This window comes from Hyaena hyaena, unplaced genomic scaffold (genome assembly GCF_003009895.1).
Source record: "Hyaena hyaena isolate Hyena2069 unplaced genomic scaffold, ASM300989v1 scaffold_325, whole genome shotgun sequence".
NCBI lineage: Eukaryota > Metazoa > Chordata > Mammalia > Carnivora > Hyaenidae > Hyaena > Hyaena hyaena.
In genome coordinates, this window is record NW_024080957.1 from 721967 (window position 1) to 736213 (window position 14247).

Here is a 14247-nt window from a genome sequence, read left to right on the forward strand (position 1 = left end):
CTTCTCCTGTCTCCTCCATTACCCTCCTCTTACAACCAGCCCTGCAGAGGCTCTCAGATTGTTGCTCATACTTATTTTAATATTTTGACTCTTCTGCTGGAGACCCTGAAATGGCTCCCTGCTCATCACTCTTAGGTTTCAACTGACTTGTTTCCTGTTCTGTGCCTGAGGTTCTTCTAATCTCACCTCTCAATTACTGGCTTGTGGGTGTGGGGTTTTAAAAGTTCTTTCCTGGGGCACCTGGGTAGCTCAGTCTGTTGAGCATCTGACTTCGGCTCAGGTCATGATCTCACAGTTCATGGGTTTGAGCCCCATGTCAGGCTCTGTGCTGACAGCTAGCTCAGAGCCTGGAGCCTATTGCAGATTCTGTTACTCCCTCTCTCTCTGACTCTCCCCTGCTCACACTGTCTCTCTCATAAATAAAACATTAAAAAATTAAAAAAAGTTCTTTCCTAAGTGGATTGTTTGCAAATTGGAATTATTTTTTTTTTAATGTAGAAATAATTATTTAAGAGATGTGGTTGAGTTGACAGCTATAACTCAGAGGGCTGTGTATCCATCTGTAGATGACTTCTGGGAGCCAGGAGCCATGTTGAATAGGGAGGCAGGGGAAAAATGGGACTCACTTCCTAAGTATAGGATCATCTAGCATGAGGCAGAACTTAGAGTAATTTTTCCTGTAAAAAGGTAGTCTTCAGCATTTGATTTCTCTCAACTGTCTCCCAACCCTTAGAGCTACTGCAAACTAAATAGCGCATTAATTAATTCAGGAATTACATTGCTACTAAAAATAACAGTATTTGCTTTGTACTGAACACTTTGACATATGACTTTTATCTAAAATTTTTTAAAATATTTCTTTATTTTTGAGAGACAGAGCAGAGAGAGAGGGAGACACAGAATCTGAAGCAGACTCTAGGCCCTGAGCTGTCAGCACAGAGCCTGACACAGGGCTCGAACTCACGGACTGTGAGATCATGACCTGAGCTGAGGTCGGACGCTCAACCCACTAAGCCACCCAGGCACCCCTCACTTAAGATTTTTCTCATCCTTACAGCAATCTTGCATGGTACTTTAAAGTCACTTCCATTTAATAATTGAGGCAGGGTGAAGTTTAAGCATGTGCAGCTATTGATTTATAAAGAGAAGTCTTACAAATAAGCTATATATTTGTAAATCACTTGAAGTGTTGTGTGAATGTTTGTTAAAGAAATATACAAATAAGCTCCATCCTTTCTCCACGTCAGCTCTTCCCTTGCTATACCCAAGCACCACTGAGGCACTGTTCCTGCTTTTAAAGACTGTATAGCTTCAAGGTTGATGGTTTCTTTTGCTGTTCAGATATAGTTTGATATAGTCCCACTCGTTTATTTTTGCTTCTGTTGCCTTAGCTTTTGGTGTTGTATCCAAAAAAAATTATTGCCAAGACTCATGTCAAGATGCTTACTGCCTATGTTTTCTTCCAGGAGTTTTATGACTTCAGGGTTTATTTTCAAATCCTTAATCTGTTTTGAGTTGGTTTTTGTATACTGTGTAAGATAAGGGTCCAGTTTCATTCTTCTGCACGTGGCTGTCCAGTTTTCCCAGTGCCGCTTATTGTGGAGTCTGTCTTTGCCCCAGGCTTACACTCTTGTTGGGAGAAGTATGCAGTAACCAAATACATAAGTATGTGGTACTGTGTGACACATCAGGTCATAGTAATTGCTTTGGAGAAAATTACAGCGAGAGAGGAGAGATGGGGAAGGTGGGGTGTTGCAACTTTAAATACGATGGCCATTGTATTTAAGAGAGGAGGTGACATTTGAGCAAGTTCCTGAAAAAGACTCTAATGGGTTACATTCGTGAGAAGGAAGTTGAGCAGGTTAACCTGTGCTCAATGGTATATTTCAACTGTGTTTAGCGTGTGTCACAATTTTCCGTCTTAACATTTTAAGATTTAATTTCCACAAGAAATAACTATGTGGGTCAGAGGTGAAAGAAAAGAGGACTGTTCCTGAATGGGGAGTGTCTGGGAGAAGATAAACCTAAAAGGACTAGTAGGGAAATCTACTTGTCCCTAATTGCCAGGGGGAATCTGTACGGATGAAATCAAGGGTCACAGGTGTGTGATGGCCTTTGCGATCATGTGACCTCAGACTATGGAAAGTTGTCTCTGACATCATCAGTTGACAAGTAGAATAATAGGTTTTATTTTGACACAAGAAGATTGTTGCATGGCTGGGCTTTCATAAACACTCTTGAGAGCTTTATGTCTGAGAAGCTTAAACCTTACTCCCTCACATTGTAGCATTAATGCTTTGTGCCTGTCTGTCTCTTACAGCGTTGTAGGAAGCTAACCTCAGGATGGCCAGCTCAGCCCGGGAGCACCTGCTTTTTGTGCGGCGTCGAAATCCCCAGATGCGGTACACATTGAGCCCAGAGAACCTTCAGAGCCTCGCCGCCCAGAGCTCCATGCCAGAGAACATGGCCCTGCAGAGGGCAAACAGTGACACAGACCTGGTGACCTCGGAGAGCCGCTCCAGCCTGACTGCTAGCATGTACGAGTACACGCTGGGGCAAGCCCAGAACCTCATTATCTTCTGGGACATTAAAGAGGAGGTGGACCCCAGTGATTGGATTGGACTTTATCACATAGGTGAGTGACATGAAATGGACTTGCATGTGAGTTAGAGCCTATGTTTACTATTTTGTACTTTTTCCTGGGGGAAAAAAATCATACACGTACAAATAAGCTTGGCAAATTCTGGGAATTTGTTTTTCTTTAGAAGGGGGAGAATCAAAAATAATAAATACCTTTGCTGATATGAATTTTGTGGTTACATTTCTACCCTGATTAAATGCCAGAAGCTGCAGATTTTACAATATTTTCTTTTAAAGAAAGAAACATTCACATTGCCCTCAATCAGTAGTCCCATGTGGGGAAGAGGAGGATATTGACTTTTACCAATATTTTTTAACTGACTGAAAAGAAGTCTAGGTTTAGATAACTGATGTGAGAAAAAGTTCTGTAGTTTCTAAAGATTGAATTCCATGAAGATCAACCTGCAGTCTGGGGTGTCTTTTTATATCAAAATTCCTGATGTGTCCTTGTTCAGTTTAGGTGAAGAAAGTGCCATATTCTCTTAATAAATGACTTAAAAATAGGTTGCTATTTGTTTTAATAAAAATGTCCCAGCTGTGTTTAGCTAATTTGTACCTGTTATTCACAGGTGAGCGAATGATGAATGGCACATACCAGAAAATACAAAATTTTGTTTTATTGAAATCAAAACCTATCAACCAGGCTTAAAGAAAATCTAAATTAAACATGATAATGGGACGCCTTGGGGACTCAGTGGGTTGAGCATCCAACTCTTGATTTCGGCTCACGTTGTGACCCCCGGGTCGTGGGATCGTGTCCCATATCGGGCTCCATGCTGAGCTATTTCTACTTATGTAGAACTTGGTGTTCTTGGGTTTGTTGCTGGTCTCAACAGGTCTTCTGCAACCAGTGACTCTGAAAGGCCCAGGTCCCAGCTTCTAAGACGTCAGGTATGGCTCATTTCTATGGTTGAAGGGCCACAACTGTGTTTAGAAGAAAAGCCTGGCCTCCCTGGGACCTGAGAATGACTCAACAGGGACCTGGCTTTAAGCAGAGCCAGCCATTTCTCCTGAGGCTAAGATGGGCTATTCTGACCTCTAGACTGGAGGCAGCCTCATTTCTGTGGGAACTTTGCCATCCCGTGTGGAGCAGGATAGGTGGCAGCGTTGTCATTTTTAACTGACAGCTGTTTCCTGATCCTTTTTCCCTACTGGGTGAGGGCTTGGCAGCAAGCCATTCATCTCAGGGCAGGTAGGCCCTCCCCAGACTCAGGAAAGTTCTAAGCTTATATGGCACTCCAGCCAGTGAGTAGTGTAGCAGTGGGCGGTGAGCCAGCTCTGGCCACTGAGATGTAAGGGAAAGACTTCAGGGAAGCTTCCTTTTCCAGTGAAAAACCAAAGCCTCCTGCAGAGTCATTAAACTTCCCCTTCTCTCGTACCTGGGACCCTGCTGAAAGGCTGTGAGATCTTGAATTGTTGCATCCGTGTAGCGACCATAATATATCAATTGAGATTGAAAACTAAGAATGACAGAGCAGAAAGTTAGAATGAGCATGGCCTGGCACTCAGAGTTCTTGCTATATGTGAAAAAAAAAAATCTTTCTCTCTTTGCTTACTTAAGTCATTATTGTCAAACTGTCTTGGACCTGTCATTAATTCTGAGTTGCTAGGTGTTCTAAAGATGCAAAAGGGAGAAGGGGGGACATCAGCTGCTTGTGAGGGCGGGACAGGGAGCATGTGGGCTACTTCCGGGACTGTGCCCAGGGTTGTTTTACCAGAGTTAAAAACTACTGGGTTTTTTTTTTTTTTTTTTTTGAAAAGTAACAAAAATTTGATGCAAAATTTCTGAGAGTAATAACTCCAAGCCATGCAGAAATTTTTCAAAAGTTTAATAGGACCAGTCATTGTGATGGGAAGAATCTATGAAATGAGTAATTAAGTAATGGGAATATATACCAAACAGTTTCCTTAGGCGCTGTTACGTGAAGGTGGTAAGGTGATACGTTTGGAGAAACTGAAAGAAAAGAGGAAATGCAAGGCCAGGATGGGGAAAAGAATTTCAGGGTACAAATTATGTCACCAGTTTAAGGCTGTTATGGCTAAACAGAAAAATACTGTCTCTTGGGCTCTGTGACATTGGTGTGTGGAGAATCTAGGTTTCATAACAATAGCACATATATATGTCAGATATAGACTCAGACTTCCGTCTTCTTGGTAGGAAGCAACCACCCCTCTTTAGTTGAGTCCTGAGAAGCCGGACTGTTTCCTAGCAACGCCTAGTTTTATTTGCAGAACAGAGACATGGTGTCTATAGAAATAAATCCCAAAGGGAAAGGATTTGGGTGGACCGTCTGGCCGGTGAGGTGTGGCTTACTGGCACACTCTGCACTTTGATCGTGTTTCTCTTGGCTTACATTTTCTTACTCTCTAGAAATGTGAGTGTTGTTTGTGTTTGGCTCATTGTGAATAAGGTTTTGCATTGTACAACTGAGTCCAGATGACTTTTAGCTAATCTGGAGAGAAAATATATACTCCTGGGTCAGAAAATTAAATTGTTCTCCAGGCATGTTAGGCACTATAAAGGCCCTATTGGGAATACAAAGAAAACAAGTTGAAAATATCAAAGTGCCATTTGGGGAAATTTGGGGTGTGAACACAGTTCTTAAAACAGGTGCTAATTATATTTTCTCTCTCCAGAAAGTCTCATATACACCCTGATATTTTCACAGATGATTGCAATGTAGCTATAGCCCTGAATCTCCAAATTACAACAATTAATGCCTTGTAAGTGGTTTTCAAAAAATCACTAGATTTATAATTTATTTTGGTCTCCATAATTAGATGTGACCTCTGACAAGATTAACACTGCTACTCATTGCTTTCTTGCAAGCTGTCTATATAAAAAGAGCCAAATGCTTAAATGTGCAAAACCAGTTAGGGTACCCAATACAAACAGTTTTCCATGAAAAATCAAATGATCACTGTTTAAAGAGGAGATAGAGCATATTAAATTCGTTTCAGGCTCACTATCTAATTCCCCGTGACCTTTGGTCTTGTGCTTTTCTTTCTGGCTATTCAAAAGGAAAACACTTCAAAAGGCTCACTTTGCCATTTCTCATTTCAGGCAAGTTGAAGTCCCTAAACAGAGCTAGGAAAACACACCTTACGAAAGTTAGAAGTATATAGTGTGCTATACACCAGTGCTAGTCTAAGTGCGAGTCTGCAATTGATCTATGACTAGATAAGAAGTTGTCTCTAAAATGTAAATCAATGCCCTGCATCCATCATTGAGAAAATGTCACTAATAAAAAGTTAAATTAAATAATGGGCTTATTGATGTAGGTATTTCATATGTGGCTCAAGCTTTTCTTGCCATAGACCAGTCACAAATAGTTTGCCAGCATTTCTCTGGACCATCCTCAGTGCCTGCATGCCGATTATATCTTCAAAGATGAGTGGCATGACAACAGTATTTTATTATACCTTAAAAAGTATTATGACTTATATATTTTCCATACTTCTTTGCATTTGGATGGTAAAAGAAAGTAGGATCTTAATAGTTAACTAAGGCATTGAGATTATGTATTTTAGAGCTTTAAGATCACAAAATTTAAACTGATTTTTAAAAAATGTTTATTTGTTTTTGAGAGAGAGAGAGAGAATAAAAGTGGTGGAGGGGCAGAGAAAGAGAGACACAGAATCAGAAGCAGACTCCAGGCTCTGAGGTGTCAGCACAGAGCCTGAATTCAGGGCTTGAACCTATGAACCGTGAGATCATGACCTGAGCTGAAGTCCGGTGCTTAACTGACTGAGCCACCCAAGCGTCCCTAAACTGATGTTTTAAAGAAAAAAAAAAACAAGATCCAGAGCGGTGAGCCACACAGCTAGTTGGGAGCAGTCAAGGCTGGAACTTAAGTGTCTTGTGTCTCAGTCTTCATTTTTTTTGCCTCGTGTTGAAAAATGGAGTCCAGTGTTTTCCACCCTTTATTTACTCAGCACCTTCTTTATTTTTGCAGTATTGGATTATTCCCTGTACTATTAATATTTTTCTTTAAACCATCTGATTAAAACACACACACACACACACACACACACACACACACTGGTTATCTACCCTGACTTGTTTTAAGTAGAAAGGTCTGGAACAAGCTTTCTGTGTTAGTTATATTTCTTTCAAAGAAACCTTAACTGTTAAAAAAAATAACATTTGTCTATGTACCAACAAGATTATCACCCACAGTGATATATGTATAACCACAGTTACTTTGAGAAACTCTGGTGTTATCAGTGGTTAAGAACACAGACTGTGCAATCAGACAGATTAGTGAATTCAAATACATTTCCTAGCTTGAGTGAAGTATGTCATGGTTTTTAAACTTCCTGTCCTCATCTGTAAAAAAAAGAAAAGAGAGAGAGAGAGAGAGAGAAAGAGAGGTACCAGTATGGTAAGAAATAAGATACTATGTATAAAGTGCTTGGCAAGGTGCCTGGGCTTTTTGTAAGATCCTGCTGACTGCAAACTATCATCCTTTTGGCTACTATTAATAAAATCACTTTCCTGGTGGTCTGAAGCTGCAGTGCAACTTATCCGCTGGATGAGTCCGCAAGAAGGGATTTTTAGATTAAAGTGACATACCAGGCCACTTCTGCTTATGGAAACCAAAAGCCAGTCCTTTGAATCAGAGTTTTCGAAATTATGTAAAGCATTTAAATTTTCAGTGCCAAATAATACAGGATTTTAATTTGAGTATTATGTAGGTTCTAAACCAACATGCGTTTCAAGGTGATGGGAAAGCTGCAGTTTAATCCAAAATTCAATCACACAGAACAAAGAATTTAGAACGAAGAATTTATGTATGAAGTATTTAGTTTCCAGAATAGCTATCAAATAATAGTGAAGAGTGACTGTTCTTAAGCTCTTTTGGTATTTTTGCATGATTACTGCCAAAGAAAAGTTGTTTGAGGTCATGCCTTTGCATTTTAGAAAATGCTTTTAGAAACTGGGAGCTTTGCGCATGAAATGGTTTTTGGGACAATTTAACTCTAAATTACTTTTTGTTACCTAGTTGTACTCGTCAGCCTCAGTCAGATTATGCTGTACAGATGAGCTAACCCTGAATCCTTAGTGACTTAAGAGAACAAAAGAGGATTTCTTTTGCTGTGTGTCCAGCATGGATTGGCAGGGGCTTACTTTGTACTGTCATTTAGGCATCAGGCTCAGCATCCTCTTGATTTTTGCCATATTGGGTTATTAAAGGATCTGCCATCTTGTCATTACACCATTTGTAACAGAAGGCCTCTCCGGACAAATGTTAAGGGAAGAGAGACTCCTATACCAATTCTTATATGCTTGGCCCCAAGGTGACACATTTCCCTTCAGCCCAGGGTCCACATTCAGCATTAGCCCCATTATCTGCCTAACTGCACAGAGACGGGGAAATGGGGAGAAGCCCTTTGCCATTTAGTGAGCAGTCAGTATTCTGAACTAGTAAATGTGTCTTGCTAACAACATGTCTAGTCTTCTAGTCTGTTTCAAAGCCTAAGACATCTATTCTTCAATTGTCGCTGCAAGAATAGATGCTGGGGATTTAAAAAGTGTCATACTGTGGTATACTCTTTATAAGGTGTTCAGAAGACTGAGAGGACACACCCAGAGCAGCACCAAGGACAGTACCGGAACCATGGGTGTACAACAGCAGTTAGACTCTGAATTCACAGCATTGCATTGGCATCCCAGACCATCAAGATCTTTCTCAGAATATGCATGTTAGAGATTTGGTTTGCAGAGAAGTCCATGTATTTATTTATTTATTTATTTATTTTTTAAATGTTTTTTTTTAATTTATTTCTAGGAGAGAGAGAGAGAGACAGCATGAGCAGGGAAGGGTCAGAGAGAGAGGGAGACACAGACTCTGAAACAGGCTCCAGGCTCTGAGCCGGCAGTCAGCACAGAGCCCGACGCGGGGCTCGAACCCACGAACCGCGAGATCATGACCCAAGTGAAAGTCGGACGCTTAACCGACTAAGCCACCCAGGCACCCCGAGAAGTCCATGTATTTAAAATGGTTATGGAAGAGTTCCCTGGACAGTAGGCAGGCTTTAAAAAGGTGGCTAGCTCAGTGTACCCAAAGAAACTTTAGTGTATTTGATTTCCTAATATCCTGGTAGAAAGCCATACTTGAAACAGGCATTCTTATGTCTACATACTGAGATGATGAGGTGGATTTTATGGTTTTTTTTTTCTTAAATAGTTTATTGTCAAGTTGGTTTCCATATAACACCCAGTGCTCATCCCCACAGGTGCCCTCCTCCATGCCCAACACCCCACTTCCCCTCTTCCCCACCCCTATCCGCCTTCAGTTTGTTCTCAGCATTCAAGAGTCCCCATGGTTTGCCTCCCTGCCGCTCCCCAACTATTGCTCCCCTTCTTCTCCCGCATGGTCCTCTGTTAAGTTCCTCCTAATCCACCTATCATGCAAACATATGGTATCTGTCCTTCTCTGCCTGACTTATTTCACTCAGCATAACACTCTCTAGTTCCATCCATGTTGCTACACAAGGCCAGGTTTCATTCTTTCTCATTGCCATGTAGTATTCCGTTGTATAGATGAACCACATCTTCTGGATCCATTCGTCCATTGATGGACACTTAGGCTCTTTCCATGTTTTAGCTATTGTTGAGAGTGCTGCTATGAACATTAGGGTACATGTGACCCTATGCATCAGCACTCCTGTATCCCTTGAATAAAGTCCTAGCAGTGCTATTGCTGGGTCATAGGGGAGTTCTACTGTTAATATTTAGAGGAACATCCACACTACTTTCCAGAGGGGCTGCACCAGTTTACGTTCCCACCAGCAGTGTAGGAGGGTGCCCATTTCTCTACATCCTTGCCAGCATCTAGAGTCTCCTGATTTGTTCATTTTAGCTACTCTGACTGGCATGAGGTGATACCTCAGTGTGGTTTTGATTTGTATTTCCCTGATGAGGAGGTATGCTGAGCATCGTTTCATGGGTCTGTTGGCCATCTGGATGTCCTCTTTGGAGAAGTGTCCGTTCATGTCTTCTGCCCATTTCTTCACTGGATTGTTTGTGTTTTGGGTGTGGAGTTTGGTGAGTTCCTTATAGATTTTGGAATACTAGCCCTTTATCTGATATGTCATTTGCAACTATCTTTTCCCATTCCATCGGTTGCCTATTAATTTTATGGATTGTTTCCTTTGCCATGCAGAAGCTTTTTATCTTGATGAGGTCCCAATAGTTCATTTTTGCTCTTGATTCCCTTGCCTTTGGGGATGTGTCAAGTAAGAAATTGCTGCAATTGAGGTCAAGGAGGTTGTTTCCTGCTTTCTCCTCTAGGGTTTTGATGGTTTCCTGTCTCACATTCACGTCCTTTATCCATTTTATTTTTGTGTATGGTGTGAGAAAATGATTGAGTTTCATTCTTCTGCATGTTGCTGTCCAGTTCTCCCAGCACCATCTGTTAAAGAGGCTGTCGTTTTTTCCATTGGATACTCTTTCCTGCTTTGTCAAAGATTAGTTGGCTATACATTTGTGAGTCCCATTCTGAGTTCTCTATTCTATTCCATTGGTCTTTGTGTCTGTTTTTGTGCCAATACCATACTGTCTTGATGATGACAGCTTTGTAGTAGAGGCTCAAGTCTGGGATGGTGATGTCTCCTGTTTTGGTTTTCTTCTTCAATATTACTTTGGCTATTCGGGGTCTTTTGTGGTTTCATACAAATTTTAGAATAGTTTGTTCTAGTTTTGAGAAGTATGCTGGTGCAATTTTGATTGGGATTGCAATGAATGTGTAGATTGCTTTGGGTAGTAATGACATTTTAACAATATTTATTCTTCTGATCCATGAGCATGGAATGCTTTTCCATTTCTTTGTGTCTTCTTCAATTTCCTTCATAGGTTTTCTATAATTTTCATCATACAGATCTCTTATATCTTTGGTTAGGTTTATTTCTTGATATTTTATGTTTTTTTTTGTGCACTTGTGAATGGGATCAGTTTCTTGATTTCTCTTTCTGTTGCTTCATTGTCGGTGTATAAAATTCCAACCGATTTCTGTATGTTGATTTTGTATCCTGCAACTTTGCTGAATTCATGGATCAGTTCTAGTAGGCTTCTGGTGGAGTCTGTCGGGTTTTCTATATAGAGGATCATATTGTCTGCAAAAAGTGAAAGTTTGACTTCTTTGCCAATTCTGATGCCTTTTATTTCCTTTTATTGTCTGATGGCTGATGCTAGGACTTCCAGCACTGTTTTAAACCACAGTGGTGAGAGTGGACATCCCTGTCGTGTTCCTGATCTCAGGGGGAAAGCTCTCAGTTTTTCCCCATTGAGGATGATGTTAGCTGAGGGCTTCTCACAGATATCTTTTATGATGTTTAAGTAAGTTCCTTCTATCCCGACTTTCTCTAGAGTCTTTATTAAGAAGGGATCCTGTATTTTGTCAAATGCTTTTTCTGTATCTATTGACAGGATCATATGGTTTTTATCTTTTCTTTTGTTGATGTGATGTATCACATTGATTGATTTGCAAATATTGAACCAGCCCTGTAACCCAGGAATGAATCCCATTTGATCATGGTGGATAATTCTTTTTATGTGCTATTGCATTTGATTTGCAAGAATCTTGTTGAGGATTTTTGCATCTGTATTCATCAAGGATATTGGCCTGTAGTTCTCTTTTTTTTTGCTGTGTCTCTGTCTGGCTTGGGAATCAAAGTGATGCTGGCTTCATAGAATGAGTCTGGAAGTTTTCCTTCGGTTTCTATTTTTTGGAATGGGTATTAACTCTGATTTAAATGTCTGGTAGAATTCCCCAGGGAAGCCATCTGGCCCAGGACTCTTAATTTGTTGGGGGATTTTTGATAACTATTTCAGTTTCTTCACTAGTTTTTGGTCTGTTTAGATTTTCTATCTCTTCTTATGTGAATTTTGGTAGTGAGTGTGTGTTTAGGAATTTGTCTGTTTCTTCTAAGTTGTCCAGTTTGTTGGCATGTAATTTTTCATAGTATTCCCTGAGAATTGCTAGCATTTCTGAGGGGTTGGTTGTAATAAGTCCATTTTCATTCACGATTTTGTCTATTTGAGTGCTCTCTCTTTTCTTTTTGAGAAGCCTGGCTAAAGGTTTGTCAATTTTGTTTATTTTTTCAAAAAACCAACTCTTGGTTTCATTGATCTGTTCAACTGTTTCTTTGGTTTCTATATTGTTTATTTCTGCCATGATTTTTATTATTTCTCTTCTCCTACTGGGTTTGGGTGCTCTTGTTACTCTCCTTCCTTTAGGTTCCTTTAGGTGCGCTGTTAGATTTTGTACTTGCACTTTTTCTAATTTCTTGAAATAGGCCTGGAGTGCAATGTACTTTCCTCTTAGGACTCCCTTTGCCACATCCCATAGAGTTTGAATTGTTTTATTTTCATTTTCATTTGTTTCCATATATTTTTTAATTTCTTCTCTAATTCCTGATTGGCTCATTCATTCTTTAGTAGGGTGTTCTTTAACCTCCATGTTTTTGGAGGTTTTCCAGACTTCTTCCTGTGATTGATTTCAAGTTTCATAGCATTGTGATGTGCAAGTGTGCATGGTATGATCTCAATTCTTTTATAATTTTTGAGGGCTGCTTTATGTTCCAGTATGTGATCTATCTTGGAGAATGTGCCATGCACACTTTAGAAGAAAGTGAATTCCATGGCCTCAGAATGTCGAGTTCTAAATATATCTGTCAAATCCATCTGGTCCAATGTGTCATTCAAGTCCATTGTTTCTTGGATTTTGTGTTTTACCTGGTTATTCTAGGAAAGTTATCTGAGGGATTTTTTTTTTCCCACTCATGAAATTTGTGTCACTTTTCCTTAAAGGATGCTTATATAGGTGCTGTAATGAGTAAATGTGAAATGATTGTATTTTGTGATCGAGTTAAGATGGCATTGGCATGCGGTTTAGAAATTCTTTATTCTGATAAAACCACTACTAAGTCAGAAAATAATTGCTTCCTACACATACTATTTTTATAACGTTTGTTATAATCAGCTTGTTACACTTTTCTAAGGAATAATGGGCGCATCAATAAGAAAACACATTTATAATGCCATTCTTTTATTCCCCTACCTCTCTTAAAGTCTGTTATCAGTTGTTACATGAACTTTCTTTGGTTAGTTTTTGCTTGATGTATCTTTTCCCACTAATTTCCTTTGAGCCATTTTTTGGCATGCTTCAGATATATCTTCTGTGCATTATCTGTAGCTTTATGATTTTTTAATCCAATCTGAGTGACCATCTTTTAAAACTGGCATATTTGCTGTTTTAACATTTGCTGTTATTTTTCACATATTTGACCTTATTTCCATATCTCACTATATTTTCTGTATTTCATGCATTTTATAGTTTTTTTTTGACCTGCTTTTGTGCAAACTTCCATTGAAATGGTGACTTTTATTTACTCCCTATCTGCATATTTTTTCTCAGTCTATTTGCTTGGAAGCTAAACATTCTAGGTCTAGTCTGTTAGCAGTTATTCTCAGAATTTTTGTCATATATTATTGTGTTAAAGTTTAAAATGAATCCATATCTTCAAACACCTGTCACGCTGTATAAGGATCTTAGAACACACTCATTACAGTCACTTCCTTCTCCATCTTCTCTTTTACTATTGGCAACATTTAATTCTAGCCTATTTTGGGGTGCCTGGGTGACTTAGTCTATTAAGCATCCAACTCTGTTTTTTTTCATGTTTATTTTATTTTTGAGAGAGAGAGAGCGAGAGCTCACAAGTGGTGGAGGGGCAGAGAGAGAGGGAGACACAGAATTTGAAGCAGGCTCCAGGCTCTTAGCTGTCAGCACAGAGCCCAACTTGGGGCTTGAACCTATAAACTGTGAGATGATGACCTGAGCTGAAGTGGGACACTTAACCGATTTAGCCACCCAGACACCCTGAGCATCCAACTCTTGATTACAGCTTAGGTCATGATCTCAGAGTTGTGAAATTGAGCCCCACATTGGGCTCCATGCTGGGTATGGAGCCTGTTTAAAAGTCTCTCTCTCCCTCTCCTTCTGCCTCTCTGCTGCTCTCTCTCTCTAAAAAAAAAAAAAAAAAAAAAAAATCTAGCCTGTTTAAAACCCCCTTTCCCTTAATAGTCATTGTTATTATTGTTGTGACTTTTTTATAGACAGGGATTGTTCTAGTTTTATATTCTTCATAAAAAGCCCCCAGAAAACTTAGTGGCTTAAAACAACAATTTATTAAGTAAACAATAAGGATTAAAAAAAAGAGACTGATCTGAATCAGCAGCACTGGAGTACATGAGGTTTGATTTTTTTGTTTTTACAAAACATAGGCTCACACAACAAAAGTTGCATCCTAAGATAAATGGAAGCAAGCAGGAGGATTTCAAATTTAACTTCAAATTCTTGTTGATGTGCCTAATAAAAGAATATTCCTTTTTTTCCTTGTTATAATGTATAGATAATGATACAAGATACCAGGTATACCTGAACTTGTCTTGTCATTTTCTCTAGTGGGTTTTCCCCGTTGTGGGCTTTTGTGTGTTCTCTCATTCATTTTGCACCATTTATTTTTTTAATTAAAAAATTTTAGTGTTTATTTATTTTTGAGAGATAGACAGAGCACAAGCCTGGGAGGGGCAGAGACAGA

The 14247-nt window shown here is 39.6% G+C and overlaps 1 protein-coding gene across 1 annotated transcript in view; it reads left to right on the forward strand.

The window, feature by feature from the left end:
- The first annotated feature begins 2343 nt into the window (after window positions 1-2343).
- HECW2 (HECT, C2 and WW domain containing E3 ubiquitin protein ligase 2) overlaps window positions 2344-14247 on the forward strand; it is a 232044-nt gene continuing 220140 nt past the window's right edge. Inside the window, exon 1 of the mRNA XM_039248971.1 lies at window positions 2344-2635. Within this exon, the coding sequence (XP_039104902.1) occupies window positions 2344-2635 (292 nt within the window). The remainder of the gene's footprint in view (window positions 2636-14247) is intronic.